This window comes from Lutzomyia longipalpis, chromosome 4, assembly GCF_024334085.1.
Source record: "Lutzomyia longipalpis isolate SR_M1_2022 chromosome 4, ASM2433408v1".
Taxonomy (NCBI): Eukaryota; Metazoa; Arthropoda; class Insecta; order Diptera; family Psychodidae; genus Lutzomyia; species Lutzomyia longipalpis.
The window spans coordinates 22,694,956-22,720,275 of NC_074710.1; the positions used below are offsets into that span (position 1 = coordinate 22,694,956).

Genomic DNA, 25,320 nt, shown 5'->3' on the forward strand with positions numbered 1-25,320 from the left:
TCGGATTACTTTTATTGCTGTCTCCACGTTCAGGGGTCGATGTGTGAGATTCTCCAAAATGAAATTAAATCGGCATGCGGAGAGAAGGTAGAAATGCACACAACGAGCAACAGATTGTTCTTTGTGATTAAGGTGAGAGAATGAGAGAATTTTATAAGAAACAAGAGAGAGAGAGGTGAATGATAATTTATTACGCGTCTAAAACAAACAGTTCTTCATTGAGGCTCATGCGTGTCTAGAAAGCTAAATATTTGATTAAAGAATAAAGAAAAAAGAATTTAAGTTTTTGAATATAAAAGATTATTAAAACTATGACTGAAAGTCACTAAAATATCTGACTTAATTCGTTTCTTAAAACAGGTTTAAGTTTTTTCTAAAGATAGTCTTATCTTAGGGTGAAATTCACCATTCAGACAGTCTTAAGAAATCTTAAGAATTCTTAAGATTTCTTAAGTTTTCTTAACTTATCTTAAGAAATCTTAAGTTTTTCTTAAGAAATCTTAAGATTTCTTAACTTTTCTTAAGAGATCTTAAGTTTTTCTTAAGAAATCTTAAGTTTTTCTTAAGAATTCTTAAGACTATCTGAATGGTGAATTTCACCCTTATTTAACGTTAGGCTTTGAAGACGCATATAGCCTTAGTGCAAAAAAAACTTAAGCCTAACTTAAGAAATTGAATCTTGTTTCAAGAAAAACCTAAGCCTTGCTTAAAAAACTTAAATCCAACAAATCTTATACCTATCTGACTTAAGACGTTTAAGCCAGACTTGGTAGTGAATTTCTCTCAAAGAGTACACTTCATGACGCTACTGGAGAGTTTGTTCTCAAACTCAATTTTATCCTAAAAGATTTTAATTCAAAGTCATTACATTCATATTTTTTACTATATTTTTAATTCTAAACTATTTTTAATTTTTTTTACTCTATTTATTAAAGTTTTGCAATTTTAAGTATTTTCATCTTTTCAATTTTAAGTCTACAATTTTTTCTATATTGGGGAAACGGATACAAGAAATATTTACTTTTTTGTTTAAAACTGAATTGGAATTTAAAAAGTAATTTCTAAGTTTGTAGATACGGAAGATTTTCTGGGAATTTATAGCATTTAAAAATTTAACTATTTTTCTATCAACTTTTGACTTAAATTTCCTAACGTTCGACATTTATTTTAGTGCTTGCTGATGTATTAGAACGTTAAATTTTTATTTTTACGCTTGAAATTTATTTTTTAACGGTTGATTTCGTTTCGTTTAACGTTTTTCTTTTATCCATTATGACTTTTATCTCCTAACGCAAGTTTAATCTAACATTTTAAATTTGTAGCTTTTTATTTATTAGTAGAAAATCCCTAAAACTTTCAAACTGAAAATAATATATCTTGATTTTCTAAGAAATCTTTAAATTTTCAGGATTTTTAGATAAAAAAAAATACCCTTCCGCGTCTAATAGAAATTGAAAAAAAAACTCCAAAACAATTACTTTAAGACATTTATTTGTACAAAAAGTATAAAAATATTTTATTTACAACCCCACTAAATACAAAATGAATTTTCTACGCCATGTTTGGCGCGTAGAAAAGCCATTGAGGGAGCACGAGAGCTGAATTTTCGCAACTCCGTGGGCGCGCGCGAGAGGCTGTCCGGCCGTCTGGCATGTGGGCCCACCTGGTCGACGATGTGGCGGGAAACTGGGCCAACGGCGACTCTCGCGGGGCAGCCGTGCGGAATGCCGCCAAGAAGCGGCGGCTCAGGTGAGTGCTCGGTTCCATTTCACCGGCGACACACAATACCTGGCGAGGCCTCTGACTCACGGAGATTTTGCCATGGGGAGAGCGAGAGAGAGAGAAAGGCTTCTAAGTAGGGGGGTCGACCCAAAGAGAGTCCGATTTATCTGCCTCAGCTCCGAGACTTTGCACAAAACTTCAGTCTTTCATTGTTCTGCGAGTGAAACGCGCGACGTTTTGTGAGCTTTTTTTTCCTACATTTGGTTTTGTGTGAAAAGTGTTACGGCGCAACTGTAAGCCCTCTGCACAATTTTACCCCTTTTAACGGCTTTGTGCGAAGAAAGAATTTTTTGGGAGTGTAAATAGGGATTTCCTTCTTAAAAAAGGATTCAAGGGAGGGCGAGAAGAATTTTTTTTTTTCAAGTGGATGCTCCCAATTTTTTAAAGATTCATTTATAGAAAGTCTTGGGGAAAGTGATTGACGCGCGCGGGATTGAATGAGATCCAAACAATCGAGTGAAAGACATCCGAACACTCAGACAAATCTGAGAGATAAAAATTGTGAGAAATTTTCCCAATATTTAGCACGCCTCTAACGCATTTCCGCATTTTATAATTGTTTTTTTCCTTCGCAAATTAACTCCGGTGTGTGGATTTTTTTTTGGCAAAATTAATTTACAAAAGCTTCTTGGCTGGGAAGGGATTTTTGCAATATTGTTTCGTGGGTGGCTTTCGCTTTTTTTATTCAACACTGAAGGTTACAAAATTAACATTTTTTTGGGTAGAGGAAAAGCCCATCCAAAGTTCAGCTGAAAGCGAAAAGATATTGATGGAAACGGGTTTATCGTGTGAGATTTTTTTTACAAGATAAATTCTTGACAGTTTATTTGGGCAAAAATTGGCATTTCATTAATTACATCGCCTCTCTTAACCCTTTCGCGACTGACTGATTAGTGATAGGAATGATAGTATTGAAGCTTTTTATATTTATAATGAGATTTTTAATTCTTTTAGTGCTTTTAGAAGGTTTTTCTCTGTGAAAATGTTTAATATTACATTTTGTTACATGAAGGAGTTTATTCATTTTAAGGTTCTCTCATGAGTTTTATAACAAAAAAACATTTATAAAACATTCAAGATGAACCGAAATGATTTTTCATTTGCAACTGAAATCTTCTGGAAAATCTTGAAGAAAACTTTCCTTGTAATGCTCAAATCACGCCTCCGTTGTAGCTTAATTTGAAGTTTTGTGCATGAAGCATATGCATCAGTGTTTCCAATTATGTTATATTCCAACTCTAGATCAAAATATTAAAAATATAATAATATTGATTTATTAATTATTTCTAAAAATCAGAAGTGAAGAAAAATACTATTCAAAGAATTGTTTTAAAAGACATTTAAAAAGAATAAAAAAAACGGCTTGACGTTTCTTTGGAAACATTTGACATTCAATGTAATATGTTAATTTTTAACGTTAATTGACAACTCTGTTAATTTACATTTCTTTCCTAACATTGGACGTTTTTCTTTAATGTTTTACAATTACTTTCATGCGTTTGATGGTTGTTTTCTAACGTTTGACGGTTATTTTCATACATTTCATTTTTTTCCAACTTTGACGTTTCTCTTAACATTTGCCATTTGTTTTAATGTTTGACGTTTTTAGACGTTTGACGATTCTTTTCTTACGTTTGACATTTGATGTTTCATGTCAAACTTGGACGGTTATTTTTAACATTTAACGTTAGTTTGATCGTCTATCGTCTGATGTTTTACTTTTATTTTATTAGTTACCTTTGCTGCCTATTTTCTAACTTTGACGTATTTTTAACATTTATTGTTTCATTTTAAATTTGACGTTTACTTTGAACATTTAACGTTAGTTTAATCGTCTAACGTTTGATTATTATTTTATTATGTTTTCTGCCTCTTTTCCAACTTGATGTTCTTTCTTTTCTAACATTAAATATTTGTTTTAAAGTCTGTTAATATTTCCTAACGTTCGACAATTTTTTTTTGACCTTTCTTAATTTAAAACATCAATTGAAGCATATGCTTCACGTAAAGCAAATAAATTAGAATTTAATATAGGAATAATTTAAACATTTTGGAAATTAATCGCAGCTGAAAACTAATATTTTATAAGGCTCTTTTCTATTGATCTTGACTGTTTTTCATGTTCTTGAATTTCGATCATGAAAATGCATAAACTCCTTGAAAAACCAACGTTTGAAAATTATTCAAAAAATAACGAATATTTGCAATAAATAATTTTTCTCGTTCAGTCGTGAAAGGGTTAACATTTCCCCGGGTGTTTGACTTACAAAAAAAAAAAAGAACTCCATTGATTAACGAAAAACTTCTGCAACATTGAGGCTTACAGCAAATCCTGACCCGGTGAAAGGCAAAATAGAAGAAAGAAAAATTCGCGAAATTTTGCAACAAAAACGGGGATCAGCAAGCAACCGGATCGAAAAAAAATGAGGCAAATCGACGTTGAGGTAAGTCTCTATCAGTGGATTGCATCGGCAAATGGTCTGTTTTTTTACCTCCCATCTGCACTCTCACGACAAGATAAGAGGATTTGTGACTCAAATTCGAACCTCTTTTGCCGCATGTAGTTTCACCGAATCTTTCTTCTTTTTTTCTTTGCATCTTCTCAACTTCTTTCCCCACACTTGAAGACACTTTTTTTTTCTCTCTCTGTGAGATGCAAATTCTGCAAATTTAATTTAAATTTCTCCCCAAGTGATCGCACATTGATTAAACTTTCATTGTATTAAGAGCACATCCAGCACATCTCACGGCGGTATTATGTACTCCAATTTACTACTATAAAATCGGAATCTTTCCGTGGAATTTGCACTTGATTTTCCACAGCACCAAGAACCCAATAAGTTTTTTTTTCTTCTGCTTTTCTTTCTCTGTCACTCACCTTTTTCCCGCCATTATTTTGCCATTTCAATTAACATGTGCTGAAGAGAGGGGGAGGGGGGGTGAAAGGGGACATGCAGCGCAAAGAAAAATGTCGCAACATCGCAATAGCAAGTGCTGCTCCATACAACTTTGTCTTCTTAATGAAGTAAAGTTGATCTCCAAGTGGAGATTTCTTCGTAATCTCGCAAAATTAACAAGTTCAATGCAAAAGCAGATTTTAGATCTCAAAAATCAGTTTCTTCTGTTCCGTAGAACATTTTTTTGTTCATGGCGAAAAACAAATAAATTGGAACTTAAACAAGAGCCAAAAAGATTATAAATTGCGAATTATCAATTTAATTGATTGGCTAATTGGGGGTTTAATTTGCCGAAGTAATAAATGATTAATTTCTTTTATATTGAGATCAAACTTACGTGGCAAGCGCCATAACCTAGGGCAAGGTCTGTGCAATTAAAAAGAATAACAATTTTGTCATTAGATAATAAAAATTTAAAAGAAAAGACAGAAAGTGTGATGATTAATAAAAAGTCGGTACGTCTAATTAAATTAATTGGATGAACAATTTAAATGAAGGTTAAAGATAAAAGCTAATAATTTTAAGATTTGAAAAAAAAAAATTAGGGTTTTTCTAAAAATATTTTTAAGTTAATTATTCTGTCCGCAATCTCTTTTATTCTTCTTGCAAATTCCTTTATTCGGTTCGCTAATTTTTTTATTCGGCTTAAAAATTATTCTTTTCTTTCAGCAAATCACTAAAATTCAGCTTTCCACTGGCATCTTATTTTTCTATTACGGTGATGTGAACCTATTTGTCGGGGACTTATTAAAACCACGGTTCGAGTAAAGTCTTCAATATATTTCTAAATTCTGAACTGTAACTACCTCAATTTACAATTAACCATTCGATAATCATTCTTACAATTCTTTTATATACTTATATTTTGGATGGCTCTGGTGGGGCTAATTAACAAGAGGGGATGGCCCCACCAGGACATCGAAAGGGGGCACTACACTCCTCACCCCTTAGATGAAGGACGACTAAGTCCTTCACTATAGATATATAATATTTTTTTATAATATAATATAATATTAATTTTGAGAATTGAACTATTTTTATTAGGTATTTTTTTGTATAGAAATCATTTCTTTAAAAATCATAATCGTATTTATTTATTGAATTATTCATTTTATGCTTTAATATTTGGATATATTTTTCCTTCTGTTTTCGTAGTGTTTATCCTTTATTCACTTGTATTAGTTTTCGTAGGTAGACTCATATTCAATTTCATTTTAAATTATTTATTTTATAGGGTTTACATTTTATATTAGAGTTAATACAATTTTCTTTGAATAGTACATGTTTAATCTTTCTATGGTAGCAAAAGTATTTATTGAATTAATTCACTTGTCTATATATATAAAATTTTTTTTTGTATTTAAGTTCATTTATTTATTCATGATTTCATAGGTTGGATTATTAATATTTATTTATTTGTGAGAGTATGATTTTATTTTATTTATTGTTTATTTATTTAATTACATTTTTTAACTTTAAAATTCACTTATTGTTTCAAATTTTGGAGGATCAACGAGGGTTATCCTCGTTGTCCTCCCGGGCGAAAACACCAATGATGTGAACCTATTTGTCGGGGACTTATTAAAACCACGGTTCGAGTAAAGTCTTCAATATATTTCTAAATTCTGAACTACCTCAATTTACAATTAACCATTCGATAATCATTCTTACAATTCTTTTATATACTTATATTTTGGATGGCTCTGGTGGGGCTAATTAACAAGAGGGGATGGCCCCACCAGGCCATCGAAAGGGGGCACTACAACGGCAGCTAATTAGATAATTATTCTGCTGAAAGATAGATTTATTCTCTCGATCTTTGATTTTCTTTATTACTTTTTCCAATGGTGTTTTTTGTCACTTGAATCATTTATTCTGTAAGCAAACTCTTTTATTCTGTAAGCTAGTTCCATCATTTTCATCAGCAAAATTATTTATTTTATCAGCAATTCTTCTACTTTGCCAATAACTTTGTTTTGACAAGAAAAAAATATTCTGTCTAGCAAAATTATATATCCTGTTGGTAAACTCTTTTTGTCAGTGATTTTATTTTGTCCTTTGAATCCATTATTCTGTAAGCTAACAACTTTATTCTGTAAGTCACTTTCATCATTTTTATCGTCAAAATTATCTATTTTGTTAGCAGTTCTTCTAATTACTTTGCCAACAACTCGATTAATTTGATGATGAAAATTTATTCTGTGCAGTAAAATTATTTATTCTGTCAGCAAACTATTTTTTCTGTCAGTTTGTGAGTAGACTTTCTTTAATATAAGTATATTATTCTATTAGTATTTCTTCTAGTCTGCTAGTGAACTATTCTTTGACAGGAAGCTTTTTTGTGAGAAAACCAATTTTGTCAGAAATCTAATTCTGTAAGCAAATCGCATTATTTTTGTCAGAAGTTTCTTCTATTTTATCAGCAGTTCTTCTAGTCTGCCAATAAACTTTGTTCTTTTCAGCTAAATTATTTATTCTCTTAGCTTTTTTTATTCTGTCAGCAAAATATGTTAACTGACAGAAAGTTTTTTGTCAGCTAATTCTTAGTCCATGAGACAATTCTATTATTCTGTCACAAAAAAATCTTTTTCTCAGCAGATCTGCTATATTGTCAGCATTAATTAAACAATACTGTAGGAAAACTATTTTTTCTGTCAGCAGGTTATTTTTGTCAGCAAACTCTTTTATTCTGTAAGCAAAAATCATTTAGTGAGGGAATTTTTCTCTTTCGTTCTGTTTTTCCAGCACAATTTGACAATTCTGTCAGCAAATCGATTTATTCTGTCAGCATTTCTTCTAATCTGTCAGCAATTATTTCAAATTATCCGTTGACACTTTAACATTAAAAAAACCCAAATCAGTTAAAATAACCGTCATTTTCGACCATCTATAAAAGTTAGATGAGTGCTTCTTACAAGAGTTTTCCAATTTCCAGAAATTTCTCCATTTGCTTACGGCATTAAAGCGTGAAATTAAAAGCCTCTCCGCATTATCACAATATGGTGCAAAGTGGATCTCAAATACATCGTCTATTGAGCAACTTTTAGCACATTCGATGCGATGAGCCGTCAAATGGCACACAAATCGCCGCTCTCTGTGTGAAAAAAGAAAGTCCAAATATTTGGTTAAATATTACGCGGAAAAATGCATTATTGCTAATGTTTTTGCATAAAAGCTAAAATTAAATTTAAAAAAGAATAAAAAAAAGAGGGCGTCCAAAAAGTCATCTGACTCTTCAGTGTCATGAACACTTGAAAAGTTGTCCGTGAGTGTGTCATGCGATTGAAGGCAATTTTCTCGGTGTTACTTTGATAACAACCCCATCATAGCTACATATACTATGCTTTATATGTGTGTAGTGTATGTATATGATGGTATGCTGTGTATTAGATTGCGTATAGGTACGCGCTATCGAGACCATAATTGATGGCTCACGGTGTCCAAGAAGAGAAACAGGGCAAAAAGAACACGACTTTATCGCAAATACTCACTATAAGAGAGTATTTATATTGATTGAACAATCAGATCATGTGGTTGATTGTGATTTTTCTTGACCACCGAAAGTTCACATTCCATTCGCTTCAACTTCCTCAACACACCGCCTTTTTCTTTATTTTACTTCACAGACTTAGAGGGAGGTTAGAGAGAACTGTGGGAGGACGTGAGGTTCGAAAATTCAATGATTGATTTCCTTTTTGCTAAAATTTTAACCAGGAAGGTGACTTTTGTATTTGACTTTATTGCATATCTCTCGATGAGGTGTGGGAGATAAAGAAAGTTAGATTGGTGGTTAGGGAGGAACCCTATGGGATTTTTTTTCTAAACAAAGGATTTGTAGTACTTGTAAGATTTGTAAGAATTATGGGAATTGAAGGAATTGAGATTTAGAAATCCTAAAATCTTCAACTTAAATGAATATATTTAAGCTTAATAGATTTTTAATAATATTTGTGGTATTTTATAAAGTTTAAAGGACTTGCAAGATTTGTAAAAAATACTGGATTTACAAAATTAGTAGAATTTTCAGGAATTATGGGATTTGTAAGATTTTAAGGACTTGTAAGATTTGTAAGAATTACTGGATTAACAAAATTAGTAGAATTTTCAGGACTTATGGGAATTGTAAGATTTTAAGGACTTGTAAGATTTGTAAGAATTACTAGATTAACAAAATTAGTAGAATTTTCAGGACTTCTGGGAATTGTAAGATTTGTAAGAATTACTAGATTAACAAAATTAGTAGAATTTTCAGGACTTCTGGGAATTGTAAGATTTTAAGGATTTGTAAGATTTGAAAGAATTACTGGATTTACAAAACAAGTAGAATTTTGAGGACTTGTGGGATTTGTAAGATTTTAAGGACTCGTAAGATTTGTAAGAATTACTGGATTTACAAAATTAGTAGAATTTTCAGGATTTAAGAGATTTGCAAGATTTTAAGGAATTGTAAGATTTGTAAGAAGTACTGGATTTACAAAATTAGTACAATTTTCAGGATTTGTAAGATTTTAAGGACTCATAAAATTTATAAGAATTACTGGATTTACATAATTAGTAAAATTTTCAGGATTTGTGGGATTTGTAAGATTTTGTAAGACCTACAGGATTTGGTATTTGTAATAATGGAAAATGCGGGGATTGTTGTGATTTTTCAGAACTTGTAGGATTTATAGAATTGATAAGATTTGAGGGATTTTTTTCTGCGTTTGCAAATTTCTGGAATTTACAAAATTTAAGGGAATTGCAGGCTTCATCAGACTTGTATAATTTAGTAAATTTGAAGAAATTTTTAGGATTTTCTGGATTTTTAAGACTTATAGGACTTGCTAACTATGTAGAATTTGATTCAAGAATTTTCTGAATATGTGGAGTTTGAAGAATTTGAGGTATTTGTTCATTTTTAAGATTTTTTATTTACAGGATTTGTAGGATTTGCAGGACTTGTAGGATTTATAAGATTTATAGGATTTTTAATTCAAAATTAAAAAATTAACTTTAAAAAGACCTCAACACTTGCCCCTTACGACAGTATACGTAGAAAACTTTATTAATATCAATTTAATTTAGGGGAAAAGGTATATTTTTAGTTCTTATCTCTTCGACTAAAATAATAAGTATTTCCCAACAATGATTAAGAAGAAAAAATTCAAGCAAATAAGATAGGCGAGGCGCGCCACTCTCTGTGTATTATCTTTCCCCGCACACAATATAACCTGGCAATTGATCGATTTTATTGCCCAGTTATGGCAAAATTGCGCACTTTGTCGAATAAATAACTTTGGGGGAATTGAAAAAAATTTCCCCTCGCTGTGATCACGTGAGTTATTGAATTGAATTCTTTAAATTTTAACGACTTAAAAGTCCTAAAAGTAAAAGGTTTTAAGGAAAATGTTCATTAATGCGGAGAGAATGGAAATTCGCAGCTGTGGTCCATGGTGAAAGTGAAAGAATCTCTTCCTGAGAGCCATTAGCCAGAGCAAAGAGCAGAGGGGGGAAAAGCCAAAATGATCTATATATGGAGTTCCGAGGAAATAATCATGAGGTTTCCCATCTAATCTCATCGCGCGCGTTGGGTGATATCACTCGCGGCCAAGGAATTCAAATTAAAGCCACACAATTGAGTCAACAGCCCCAACACAGTCTCTCTTCACTTTCACTCATTTTTTTCTACCTCAATTTTCCTTCACAACTTGCCATGGTGTTGGTACTTTGAGGAAATTATCTCTGATAAGCGGGTGTTGTTCCTTTTTTTTGCTCACCCAATACCCGCCAATTTTTCTCTCACCTCTCACCGACGGCACAACTATATGCAATTGATCCGATGAAATTGAGAGTCTTGAGAGGAGGAGAAAAAATGTGTGCCCGCCACCTTTTGCATGACAAACATAATTATATTGTCATTTGCGCACCGTGTGGAGAAAATTGCAGCAGCATAAAAAAAAGCATAGATCAGAAAGTCTCGAGCAATGTGAAGCAAGTTTCAGCTAATGAGATACATTCACCCATTCATTTGACGGAATGGAGATCGATTTTTCTTTGTCAACTCTCCTCCAGTGCAAATTGAAGATTACATTAAGAAGAAAATCCCTACTCTATTTGAATTAAACTTAAACCGAAACCTCAAAAGCTTGAGATTAGAACTATCGAATTTCCCAAGTGTTAATTGGGCAATGAACTAATCTTGCAAATATCTTTAAATACTGTAAAGTACCTACTGAACTCAAACTTTACTCTAGTTTCATGGGTAGACTACAAATTGGTGCTAATTTAAATTCTTGTCGCAATTATAGACTTTTATTTCTCCAATTTGAATAATCTCTAAACGATCTCTAATTACCTTTTGTTGGTGTTTAATAAATTCTTCAATTCACTAACCCCCGTGTGCTTTTCACTCTCAATTATTTTTCCCAAGATTCGTGTCTTTAATCTCATGTGAGGCTGCGGGTAATTTTTTGTGCGCCAAAGAAAGCATTTTTTGTTAGAGATAAATAAAAAAATAAGACAGAAATATCACGAAAATGATTTATTTCGTTATCGTACTCACTGAGAAAAGGCAAGAAAAAAACATTTAGAGATTTGATTCGAAGTGAAAGTACTTTGTGGAGTACTCGTTAGGCGGTCTTTGATGTTATTTGCTTGAGACTTAATTTTATTCTGAATTAATTTAAATTTTCTATTTAGTAGTTTTTTAAAACTTTTCTGTGAAACATCAGTACAAATGTTTCACGAATTGAAAAAGGCATAATCGACAATGGGCAACCTAGAACAAAGAATTCTTTCTTTCAAACCTAGAACAGTCTAACCCTAAATACAGAGGATTTAAGCATTTAAGGTAGAAAGATTTCGCTACCATGATGCTCATTCACGATCTATAACAGTCTGTAACTTTAAAAAATCAAATACTTGTTTCAACTTTTCTCGACCGCATGAAACATAGAAAAATTGAAACATTCGATTTTTTGTATCTGGATATTTAACTGTAGAAACTCTTAGAAGATATTTCTCATCATAAACATTTTCTTTAGCATTTACTATGTAATGTTAACGTATATCGGATTAAGAAAAATAATTAAATCAACGTAAATTCAAAGAAATAAAATGTTTCATGTTTGTTTCAGCTTATTACCCATTATAAGTAAAAGGGTTAAGTTTTCTACTTAATACACCATGTCAAAGCTCATAAATGAAACATCTGCGTGAATGTTTCATTCATTTAAAGAGACATAAAACACAAAAGTGACGTCATTAGTTGAATTTTTGGGCAAAGTGACAATTTTTTCTAGCTTATCTCTGTCATTAAAGATTGATAAGTCTGTTTTGGAATTTCTGATTCTTTTTTTTAACCTCTATATGAAAACGTGTGTTGTGATTCTTTTCTCGTGTGTGATCAGTACGAGATTTGACTTCTTTTGAAGTATTTTAATGCAAAAATGTTTAAAAGCCTGAAGTTTAACGAATTCAAGTATTTTTGAAACAAATAATAGTTCTTTCAAATTAAAATAAACCCTTTAACACAATTTACAATCAATTACAATACTCCTCCACCTTTTTGACATACACTTGGAGTTGGGATTAAGAAAGAAAGAAAGAAAAGATTGTTAATTGATTAGCGAGATGGAAAAAGAAAGCGAAATTTTTACTCACAGTCCGAATTTCATGCTGAATGTTAGAAAACAAACGAAAAAAAATCTAATATTGAATTTTCTATGAGACATTGCACGAGATCCACACGAATGATCATGAGATTTATTTTAAAATCTTTTACGTACAATAAATGTAAAGTTTAGTGTGAAGTTTCAATGATTTATCCCAGCTCTCGCGAGAGTTCGTGGCATTAATTTTTTTTACCCTCCACACACTCAACATTTTAGCATGTAGATGAAAATTTAAACAAACGCTCACGATAAAATATTTCGTGAAGCCAGAGAGTGTTCTCTACACTCCATCCCGAAAAGATTTACAACTTATTGTTGCTGATCTTCCAATCTTAGCGATGCATGATGGCATCACAATTGACCATTAAGTTTTGTCTTGAGCTGGCACGCAACAATTACAAGAAATTCAATGTTAATCAACACAAATTGCACAATTTTCACAAATCAGACTCCAGGAATTCATCTCAGGAATTTTTCTTCTATTTTTTTATTCATTACTAATCCCCCCTCCAGTTCTGAGGAAATATTTTTAAGAGCATTATTCTATGTGAGCTTAATTCACCGCAAGAACACGATTTCAAATGACAATACTTTGGGGGTTTATTGCGCAAATAGAGCAAAGTGACAAATTTCTTAAGAAATAAGCGGCTTTGTCGTCTTTGAACATTTAAAACTCAAACACGATCGTCTCGGAGATTTCTGTGTGGAGCATTTCTCTCGACGCGCACTCAATTAAATGTCACCTTCCAGGTATGAAGAAAAATTAACCTTTACACGCATTGATGGATGTTTTGGCCTCTGAGTTGATCTTCCTCCGCGAACTTCACGATTTTCTCAACAAAAATTAAAGAAACTGTTGACGCATTGGCGCGTCAACGCGACCAACGATGCAACGCCCCCTGACAAAAAGTGAAAGAAGTTTTTTTTGGGTTGTTGACGTCTCTCAACGTCAGCACCACTTCCGCTTAATGATTAGCAAAAAACGCCACGCGATATTTTTTCCATGCGCAAAAATTGAAGGATTTTATTAAAAATTAAAGTGATTTGTGGAAGAATAATTGTGTTTCTTTTTCCTTGCACCGTGTGCCTTCGTCAGCGAAATATTCTTGCATTTTCTGGCGTTGTGTGTGCATTTTTTCCGTGGCGAAAATTTTTTTGATCCATTCGACCCGGATCCTGGTGGGAAGTATTGCTATAATTTTCCTTTTATATTGAACCTGCAACTACAGGTACCCATCATCTGCCGTGAGTGCCTCTGCCACCTTACCTGACGCCCTGTGTCATCTACAGGTACCCATCATCTGCCGTGAGTGCCTCTGCCACCTTACCTGACGCCCTGTGTCATCTACAGGTACCCATCATCTGCCGTGAGTGCCTCTGCCACCTTACCTGACGCCCTGTGTCATCTACAGGTACCCATCATCTGCCGTGAGTGCCTCTGCCACCTTACCTGACGCCCTGTGTCATCTACAGGTACCCATCATCTGCCGTGAGTGCCTCTGCCACCTTACCTGACGCCCTGTGTCATCTACAGGTACCCATCATCTGCCGTGAGTGCCTCTGCCACCTTACCTGACGCCCTGTGTCATCTACAGGTACCCATCATCTGCCGTGAGTGCCTCTGCCACCTTACCTGACGCCCTGTGTCATCTACAGGTACCCATCATCTGCCGTGAGTGCCTCTGCCACCTTACCTGACGCCCTGTGTCATCTACAGGTACCCATCATCTGCCGTGAGTGCCTCTGCCACCTTACCTGACGCCCTGTGTCATCTACAGGTACCCATCATCTGCCGTGAGTGCCTCTGCCACCTTACCTGACGCCCTGTGTCATCTACAGGTACCCATCATCTGCCGTGAGTGCCTCTGCCACCTTACCTGACGCCCTGTGTCATCTACAGGTACCCATCATCTGCCGTGAGTGCCTCTGCCACCTTACCTGACGCCCTGTGTCATCTACAGGTACCCATCATCTGCCGTGAGTGCCTCTGCCACCTTACCTGACGCCCTGTGTCATCTACAGGTACCCATCATCTGCCGTGAGTGCCTCTGCCACCTTACCTGACGCCCTGTGTCATCTACAGGTACCCATCATCTGCCGTGAGTGCCTCTGCCACCTTACCTGACGCCCTGTGTCATCTACAGGTACGTTTTGCGCTTACACCTTTTTTGGTCCTTCGAGCCGGATCCTGGTGGGAAGTATTGCTATAATTTTCCTTTTATATTGAACCTGCAACTACAGGTACCCATCATCTGCCGTGAGTGCCTCTGCCACCTTACCTGACGCCCTGTGTCATCTACAGGTACCCATCATCTGCCGTGAGTGCCTCTGCCACCTTACCTGACGCCCTGTGTCATCTACAGGTACCCATCATCTGCCGTGAGTGCCTCTGCCACCTTACCTGACGCCCTGTGTCATCTACAGGTACCCATCATCTGCCGTGAGTGCCTCTGCCACCTTACCTGACGCCCTGTGTCATCTACAGGTACCCATCATCTGCCGTGAGTGCCTCTGCCACCTTACCTGACGCCCTGTGTCATCTACAGGTACCCATCATCTGCCGTGAGTGCCTCTGCCACCTTACCTGACGCCCTGTGTCATCTACAGGTACCCATCATCTGCCGTGAGTGCCTCTGCCACCTTACCTGACGCCCTGTGTCATCTACAGGTACCCATCATCTGCCGTGAGTGCCTCTGCCACCTTACCTGACGCCCTGTGTCATCTACAGGTACCCATCATCTGCCGTGAGTGCCTCTGCCACCTTACCTGACGCCCTGTGTCATCTACAGGTACCCATCATCTGCCGTGAGTGCCTCTGCCACCTTACCTGACGCCCTGTGTCATCTACAGGTACCCATCATCTGCCGTGAGTGCCTCTGCCACCTTACCTGACGCCCTGTGTCATCTACAGGTACCCATCATCTGCCGTGAGTGCCTCTGCCACCTTACCTGACGCCCTGTGTCATCTACAGGTACCCATCATCTGCCGTGAGTGCCTCTGCCACCTTACCTGACGCCCTGTGTCATCTACAGGTACCCATCATCTGCCGTGAGTGCCTCTGCCACCTTACCTGACGCCCTGTGTCATCTACAGGTACCCATCATCTGCCGTGAGTGCCTCTGCCACCTTACCTGACGCCCTGTGTCATCTACAGGTACGTTTTGCGCTTACATCTTTTTTGGCCCTCCGATCCTTGGACAACAGGATTGTCCTTTGCCAGCGATAACCTATGCCAGCCATGGAACGCAGAGTCACCCTGAAAGGCCATGTGTCTCGCAAGGAGGCACGTACGGCGGAAATTGTCAAGGACTTGGAATGTGGGAATGCTTCGGAGGTCAGCACGATGATCACCCAGCTTCAGACTTACGAACCACAGCTGATTGAGATCCACCATACTATCCTCAAGGAGTATGGGGATTCAGAGGCTGAAACGAAGGAACATGAGGATTTGATGGCTCGCATACACCGACTTGAGAGGGACCTTAGAGTTGTCTTGCGAGAGTATCAAAAGGAGGTTCCCCAAGCCGCTTCAGGTCGAGAGCCGTCTCCATTGCCGATTATATCCGATGCTCCTACAGAAGGACGTCCGCTCCACACCGGAGCCATTCCCAAAATCCTCCAGCCATCTCTGCTGGATCATCTGGATAGTGAGCCCCCCAATCTCCATCCAGGCATTGATGTAGGATTACCCCCTACGCCAGGAAAAACCACGCTTGAATCCGCCCTAGCTTATCTCATGGAGCACCAGGCGAAGGCGGAAGAGCGTACCCAAAGAATGTTCGAGCATTTCCGGGAGTCTTTGGGAAGTCCGCGCAGTGGAAGCTTCAGCCCCCATGCGGCTGGTGAGTCCTTCCACTGCAAGTTGCCAACGCTGACGATCCCTGAATTCAATGGAGACCATACAGCATGGTACAATTTTAAGGACATGTTTGTCAGCATCGTCCACCAGAATCCTCGGCTTTCCAACATCCAACGCTTGCAGTACCTCATGACTGCAGTCACCGGAACTGCCAAGAGACTTGTGGCAAACATTTCCCTCACCGACCGCAACTACATCATTGCATGGGATGTGCTCTGTGCTCACTATGATGATCAGCATGCCATCGTACATCATCATGTCGAGAAGTTGAACAAAATGGCAGCTGTGTCTACCCCCACGGTATCAAATTTTACTGACTTGTACACCACTACTAGTTCAGTATTGAATTCGTTGGATGCACTTGACCAAACCAACCGGGATCCGTGGATAATTTACTTGCTGCTGTCCAAGCTAGACCATGAGAGCAAAGTGTTGTGGTCTCGAGAGGTAGGCAGCCGCCAGCCTACCCTCTCCCGATTCATGTTGTTCATGAAGGATAGACTCCGTTCCCTTGAAGTATGCCAAGCGACCCCTGGACCGAAGCCCGCCGATCATGGAAGCAAGGGAAACACAGGGAAGCCTCCCCAGAAGTCAGGGAAGTCCAATGTACTGGCCACCACGGCCGAATCCGCGTGCCCCGCATGCAAAGCCACTGATCACCGGGTATTCAAGTGCCCGAAGTTCTTACGGATGTCACCAGCGGACCGTCTGGCTCTCATCCGTGAAAAGGGGTTGTGTCGTAAATGCCTGGTCAGCACCCATATGACGAAAGACTGCTCATTTGGGACGTGTACGACCTGTGCTGGACACCACAACAAGCTGTTGCATGAGGCCTTCAGACCAAATGCCCCACAGCCGGCCACAGGTGCGAAGGCACAAGAGAAGACGCAGCCTGCGATCCCACCGAGTGTCTCCACTCCGCCTCAGACCAACGACAAAAAAGAAGAAGCAGCTGTGTGCTCATCGCTGACTGAACCATCAGCACCAAGGAAGATTTTCTTAGAGACAGCGGTGGTGCACATTCTGGATAGACATGGCGTTCCTACCCAATGTCGCGCCTTGTTGGATTCCGGAGCTCAAGCCAATTTGCTGTCGCAGTCCCTATTCCAAAAACTCAAGCTCCCAAAGTGCATCTCCACTTTATTCATTGGGGGGGTTGTAGATGGGGGGACTAAGGCAAAATACCAAACCGAGTGTACTGTCCGATCACTCCATAACTCGAAGTACTTCTCCATGACTTGTCAGGTCGTTCCTTCCATCCTCCAGCAGGATATCCCAAATTGGTGTGTCAGTCCAGCATCAGTTCCCATCCCAGGCTATATGGAACTGGCTGACCCAACCTGGCACGTTTCTCAGCCAATTGATCTGCTCATTGGCAACGAGTTCTACAATGATGTGGTTTCCGGGAAGGTGCTCAGACTCGGGGCTCAATTACCTGTGCTGAAAGAGTCCGTGTTTGGGTGGATCATCTCGGGACCGTGCACAGTCCCGCCGGCAGAACCTGCTGCCCCTCAAGTTGTGGCAGCTACCACGCTGTCATCCATAGATACCTCAATTAGGAAGCTCTGGGTCACAGAGCAAGTGGAGGCCCCACGCAGTACCTGCCCAGACCATATTGCAGCAGAAAAGATTTATAAGGAAACCACTACCCGGGATGATACTGGCAGGTATGTGGTCCACCTCCCTCTGAAACCCAATGTCGACAGGCTACACAACAACCTGTTCAATGCATCTCGTCAACTGCTTAGCCTTGAGAAACGGTTGGAGCAAAATTCAGAACTCAAAGCCCAATACCATGCAGCGATGCAGGAGAATCTGGATTTAGGATTCTTCGAAGAGGTTCCGCCAGACGAGATGCACCGCCCTTCCTATTATATGCCGCATCACTGTGTGGTGAAGATTTCGGGATCATCGATCAAAATCAGGATCGTGATGAACGCCAGTTCCAAATCTCTGACCGGGCTGAGCTTCAATGATGTCACCATGATCGGTCCCACGGTGCAGCCCGATATTGTGACCAACCTTTTGAGATTCCGGGAACACCAATTTGCCTTTTCATGCGACATTAAGAAGATGTATCCTCAAATCCTGATACATCCGCCCCACCGAGATTATCTCCGAATTCTTTGGAGGTTCGATACCAATGAACCAATCAAGCATTACCGTGCAAGAGGAGTGTGTTTTGGCGTAAGCTCTTCTCCCTTTCTTGCCACCCGGACGTTGATGGAGCTGGCAGAGATAGCATCAAAAACCCATCCACTCGCCAGTGAGCTTCTCCGGAAGCACTTCTACGTGGATGACTGCCTGGCATCTGTCCGGACACTGGAGGAGGCTCAGCGAGCTGTCCAGGAGCTCACAGAATTGTTAGCCACGGCAGGAATGTCCCTGTCAAAGTGGAATGCCAGCCACTCCTCCATCCTGCCACAGTCCTCTGCTGAGGAGGTCCTCGATGTCTTACCTGATGCGTCCGCTACTCTTGGCATGATCTGGCAAAAGACTCAGGACCGACTATCTTTCAAGTGGAAGCGTGAATCTCCATCCGTGCACACAAAACGGGTGGTCCTCTCAGTGCTGGCTTCTCTTTACGACCCGCTGGGTCTATTAGGACCAGTTGTAATCCTCGGAAAATTACTTATGCAAGCAATCTGGCAAATGAAGATCGGCTGGGATGAGCAAGTTCCAGAACCCATACTCGGCAAGTGGCTGAATCTCCTAGCATCCCTCCCCAGCGTTCAGGACATCTCAATTCCCCGCTGGATGTCGTTTTCAATACAGTCCACTATTCGGGAGGTTCATATATTTGCTGACAGCAGCAATGTTGCGTACGGAGCTGTCGCCTACTTGGTGACTGGGGACTCCCGGACGCAGCGGATTTCTCATCTCATGGTCGCCAAATCCCATGTGGCGCCGGCTGAACCAACCACAATTCCCAAATTGGAGCTATGCGCTGCATTGCTCGGTGCCAAGTTGCTCAGTAAAATCCGAAGTTCCATTGAAGTCACCGATTACCACATGTGGTCTGACTCCACAAGTGTGTTAGGACAAATACGCTCCAAGAAAATGAAGCTTGAACCATATTTCCTCAACCGTGTCACCCAGATTCTAGCACTGACGGACGCGGGAAAATGGCACTACGTTCCTACTGCTGTGAACCCGGCTGACATCATCTCCAGGGGGATGTACCCTCATGAATTAAAGGAATCCAATCTGTGGTGGCATGGCCCCGAATTTCTTACAATGGAGGTTGATGCATGGCCACGTGATCCATCCCGCAATGAACCTGAAACTGCTGAAGTTCTTGCGTTGCCCGCTGCACCCGCAGTAGAGGAGAAGCACCCTTTGGATTCCATTCTCTCCAGTTCGAATGACTACCGTCGTATCCTACGAGTTGTTGCATATGTCTTCCGATTTCTCTCTGCCATTCAATCCAAGCCACGGGAGAACGGACCCATCACAGCCAGTGAACTGGACCATGCAGAACAAACACTCGTGAAGTTCACTCAGGATGTGCATCTGAGTGAGTTGGGAAATGCTCTTGCAGACGGTTCCCTGTACCGAACTGGGAAACTCAAGCCGCTCCAAGGGTTGAGTCCCTTTCTGGACCACCTCGGTATTATCCGGGTTGGTGGCCGCCTTGATGAAGGGGCGGAATCGTATGACTTCAAGCATCCAATGCTTGTGCCCAAATCACGTCTCGCCTATTTGATCGCTCTTCATGTACACCAAGACCAAATGCATCCAGGACCCCAATTGCTACTTGCCTTAGTATCACACAAGTTCTGGCTCCTTGGTGGTAGGAGACTCACTCGCTCAGTGTCTAGAAACTGCGTGGTGTGTTGGCGACAGCGACCCACAATGCTTGCTCAGCGGATGGGCAATCTCCCTACAGAAAGGATCAGCTACGAATCTGCATTCGCGGTATGCAATGTAGATTTTTGTGGGCCAGTGTTGACCAGACCAGCCTACAAGAGAGGGGGAGTATCCTACAAGACATACATTTGTGCCTTCGTATGTAGCGCCACAAAGGCGGTACACCTCGAGGTTCTGGGAGACATGACCACCAGCTCGTTCCTTGCGGCTCTTACCCGCTTCTGCAGCCGCCGTTCAGCCCCGCGGAAGATTTTCTGTGACAATGGAAAGAATCTGGTTGGAGCCGACGCAGCACTCAAGAAGCTATTCCACGATCTCCAATCCCAACCGCAGATGCAAAGTGAATGCTCCAATAGAGGGATCACTTTCCAATTTATCCCTCCTAGATCTCCCCATCATGGTGGCCTCCATGAGGCCGCAATCAAGTCTCTTAAACATCATCTTCGACGGGAGATTGGCACAACAATTCTGACATTCGAGGAGCTCTCTACCGTCATATCCCAGATTGAGGCCATCCTCAACAGCCGGCCACTGACGCCCCTCCCAGCGGGCCCAGATGAACAACCAGCTCTTTGTCCAGGGCATTTCACCACACTGAAGCCACTGGTGATGATGCCGTCTCAAGACTTCACAAACATCAACCCAGGCCTACTCACCCGGTGGCAGTTGTGCCAGAAGCTCCTGCAGCATTTCGCAATTAGATGGAAGAAGGAGTATTTGCAAACTCTTCAGAGGCGCAACAAGTGGACAAAGGAAGAGGAGAACATTAAGCCCGGGGATGTTGTGCTTATCTCGGAAGACGACATGCCACCCTATGCCTGGCCACTGGCTGTTGTGGATCAGGTTCACCCTGGAAGAGACGGAAAGTGTCGCGTTGCAACAGTGCGCACTGCTAAGGGAGTTTACACCAGGGCAGTGCAAAAGCTCTCCAAGTTGCCCATTGATGAGGGATTACCACCCTCAGGATCTCCCCCCCCGCAGCATGTTGACGCATTGGCGCGTCAACGCGACCAACGATGCAACGCCCCCTGACAAAAAGTGAAAGAAGTTTTTTTTGGGTTGTTGACGTCTCTCAACGTCAGCACCACTTCCGCTTAATGATTAGCAAAAAACGCCACGCGATATTTTTTCCATGCGCAAAAATTGAAGGATTTTATTAAAAATTAAAGTGATTTGTGGAAGAATAATTGTGTTTCTTTTTCCTTGCACCGTGTGCCTTCGTCAGCGAAATATTCTTGCATTTTCTGGCGTTGTGTGTGCATTTTTTCCGTGGCGAAAATTTTTTTGATCCATTCGACCCGGATCCTGGTGGGAAGTATTGCTATAATTTTCCTTTTATATTGAACCTGCAACTACAGGTACCCATCATCTGCCGTGAGTGCCTCTGCCACCTTACCTGACGCCCTGTGTCATCTACAGGTACCCATCATCTGCCGTGAGTGCCTCTGCCACCTTACCTGACGCCCTGTGTCATCTACAGGTACCCATCATCTGCCGTGAGTGCCTCTGCCACCTTACCTGACGCCCTGTGTCATCTACAGGTACCCATCATCTGCCGTGAGTGCCTCTGCCACCTTACCTGACGCCCTGTGTCATCTACAGGTACCCATCATCTGCCGTGAGTGCCTCTGCCACCTTACCTGACGCCCTGTGTCATCTACAGGTACCCATCATCTGCCGTGAGTGCCTCTGCCACCTTACCTGACGCCCTGTGTCATCTACAGGTACCCATCATCTGCCGTGAGTGCCTCTGCCACCTTACCTGACGCCCTGTGTCATCTACAGGTACCCATCATCTGCCGTGAGTGCCTCTGCCACCTTACCTGACGCCCTGTGTCATCTACAGGTACCCATCATCTGCCGTGAGTGCCTCTGCCACCTTACCTGACGCCCTGTGTCATCTACAGGTACCCATCATCTGCCGTGAGTGCCTCTGCCACCTTACCTGACGCCCTGTGTCATCTACAGGTACCCATCATCTGCCGTGAGTGCCTCTGCCACCTTACCTGACGCCCTGTGTCATCTACAGGTACCCATCATCTGCCGTGAGTGCCTCTGCCACCTTACCTGACGCCCTGTGTCATCTACAGGTACCCATCATCTGCCGTGAGTGCCTCTGCCACCTTACCTGACGCCCTGTGTCATCTACAGGTACCCATCATCTGCCGTGAGTGCCTCTGCCACCTTACCTGACGCCCTGTGTCATCTACAGGTACCCATCATCTGCCGTGAGTGCCTCTGCCACCTTACCTGACGCCCTGTGTCATCTACAGGTACGTTTTGCGCTTACAGAAACTAAATTTTTAATTTGAAAAAAAAAAAAAAAACTAAAGGTCTGGAGCAACTAGAGGAAGTCAAGAGCAAACATAAGTACAAATATTGGAAATAAAAGTTTTGTAGGAAATTTGCAAGAACACCCTAATATAATATTTAAACTAAATAATTAACTCATTTTGTTTGGTTTGCAATCTTCGGCGGAGTATTTCATAATGGGCGGTGCGCTCTCTTTGGAAAATTAATGCGTTTTAGCAAACTTTGAATAATTAAAACAAATAACTTTAATATAAATATTAAAATCAATTAAAACAGAGAGAGAGGAGATTCTCACAGAGCTTAATAGAAACAGAAGATTTATTTTATAAAAAAAAAACATTCTTCTCTAAAACTACTTTTGAGTTTTTGTGCGATGCAGCAGGACAATCCAAAGTTCAGGAATTAATCCTGGGGTGAAAATTCTCCACGATTCACGTGAAATTCCTAAGAACCTTAACCAAATAAAACTAAAAAGGAATCATTCTAACAATTAATCAAACTGCAGGACGCTCTTTAGCTGCTCAAAAAGATTCTCCAGAGCCTCACTCACGTCACTGATGTTCTCATCTTGGCCTAAACCAAAAAGTTCTTCCTCTGTTTTGTTGCACTTTCGGAAACTCTTCCAGAACTCCGCTTGTTCTGCTGTTGTAACTTCGTGAATTGCAACGAGTTTAGCCAGGCTACAGGGTAGGATTCGTTTGACATCTGCCCTGTTCTTGACCTTTCCGATGTCCTCCCGCGGGATCTTTAGCTCCTCCGCCACAAAACCCGTGAGGAAGACATCTTCGAGCCAGAGGAAAGGCGTCTTCAGGGCTGTTTGGTACAAATCCACCAAAATGTCGCCAGTTAGGAGATAGATTGGTCCTGCTGCAAAGTCAGGATAGACTAGATACCTGTAGGACTCCTCTGGCAGGTACCATTTTGAGTCAGAATTTCTGTGGGGTTGAGAATTCTTTGCAATTCGTCCAAAGATCTTCCTTCTATCCTCTCGATGTGCTTCCAAGAAATTCAGGAGACGCTCAGTATTAATGAACATATCATCGTCTGTCTTTAGCAGGTAAGGCGTCATGGGGCAATAGGTTAGGGTCCATTCTAGCATAGCTAGGGTTTTTAGAGTTAGATTTCGGTAGCTATCGATGAAGTTTCCTCGAATTAGATCACCATGAATTGAGCTTTCCTGCTCAAGTTCGTAGTCTAGACTTCCGTTATACGTAGCTCCTATTACAAAAGCCAGAGCAACGTCAGAACGCTGCGCAATTTCTCCCCAAGTTCTGCGAATACTTTGGCGTTTTTCACCATGATTGGGGGCTGATGTTATGAGAATGAGAGCCTTGAGGATTGTACCCATTTCAGGGCATAGCATAGCGTTAGGATCACTAAATCCGGAAGGATAGAGGTCTCCTGCTAAGACACTGCCTTCGATCTTGAAGATGGGTACAGAGAGCTTCTGTAACCAGCTTGTTAGTTCATCGAGATCTGAAACAAGAAGCGAGGCAAACCTTTGAAATTTTAGTGCTAGAAATTCGATAGAAGGAGTTTATTAATTTTGAGGTCTTCATGGTTTTATTAGATACTTCAAACTGGACAAGGAAAAAGGATCAGTGAAGAATTCTTTTTGCTTCAATTTGATTTTTATTTAACACTTTAATTCGGGATATATTTATTCTAAAATGAATAAACCACGCCCCAAATAAACGTTTTATTCATTTTCATGCATAAAGCAAATGAGCATATGCTTCTGATAGGAATATTTGTTAAATGATCTGTCTGTAAGTATTTGATGCAAATGCTTCATTACTCAATGAAGTTTTTAAACAAAGACGAAGTAAAAGTCCTGGGAGATAGTCGATTGAAGCACTCATGCATATGCTTTACACATAAAATAAACTAAAATCAAACGGATAGAGTTTATGTATTTTTCTGACATATCTTGTTCCAGTTCTTCCAAATTATTCAAACATAAAATCCGAAATTTTCCTTCTGGATTTTCTATGTCCAGTCCAATTTGCATTTTCCAATTAAAAATCATAAAAACATCAAAATTGAATATACTCCTTTAATCGATCTTACTGAAAAACTGATCAATCCTCTGCTCTAGAGCAACAACTTCATCCACAATGGGTGGCATCGTTACAGCCACATCCGTTTTACTGACATCCCCCGTAGTTGCTGACGTAGTAGACAATGTAGCCGTAGTCGTTTCAACCTTGGAATTAATTGAAACAAACACTTTCATTTTATCTTGAGTTTTCTCAGAACTAACTAACGTCACAATCTCCTCTTCGGTGCTTTTAAGTATCAAAAACTCAAGTAGTTTAGCACACATAATAAAGCACATTGTAATGAGGCTGACAATGACTGAGAAACGAATTATTCTTGCCAACACCTTCATTAAGCGCCTTCGGTAGGAACGACGAGACATTTTCTTTCAAATGATGTGAATTTGATCAAAACTATCGAAGAACTGAAAGAAAATAACTTTCCCAAAAAGACAATTTTATGAGGTTTTTAGTGTGAAATGTGTCTTGTATTTATTCAGCTTTTCTCGCAAAGAAATTTTTATGCAATTGAGGAAATATTTTTTTCTTTTATAATTCAACATGATTCAATGCATGTGGTTGGAATTTAGTGAATGAAATTCACATTAAATTGGTTCAATAGGTTTGTAACTCTTACCCGCTGCATGGCATAAAGTATTGAGGATGATTTGTTAAAGGGGAAACCCTGATGCTTATGCTTCATGCATTATGCCAAAAGGTTAAAATAAATTATTTCTCAATTTTTGATTGGGTGCATTAAAAATTTAATTCCAAAGATAAAAATTTAAAGAGACATTCGTATGAAGCATATGCTCAAATGTATTATAAAAAGCAATATAAAGT

The 25,320-nt window shown here is 39.9% G+C and overlaps 1 protein-coding gene across 7 annotated transcripts in view; it reads left to right on the forward strand.

Moving 5' to 3' along the window:
- Positions 1 to 1,901: 1,901 nt before the first annotated feature.
- LOC129794963 (uncharacterized) overlaps positions 1,902 to 25,320 on the forward strand; it is a 30,411-nt gene continuing 6,992 nt past the window's right edge. The window contains exons 1-2 of one of the 7 annotated variants that reach the window (XM_055835907.1): positions 1,902 to 2,015; positions 4,101 to 4,226. In XM_055835907.1, the coding sequence (XP_055691882.1) occupies positions 4,206 to 4,226 (21 nt within the window). In that variant the 5' untranslated portion in view covers positions 1,902 to 2,015; positions 4,101 to 4,205. Of the gene's footprint in view, positions 4,227 to 25,320 lie in introns of all 7 variants that reach the window. The other 6 variants (XM_055835906.1, XM_055835903.1, XM_055835902.1 and 3 more) reach the window with 6 other exon arrangements.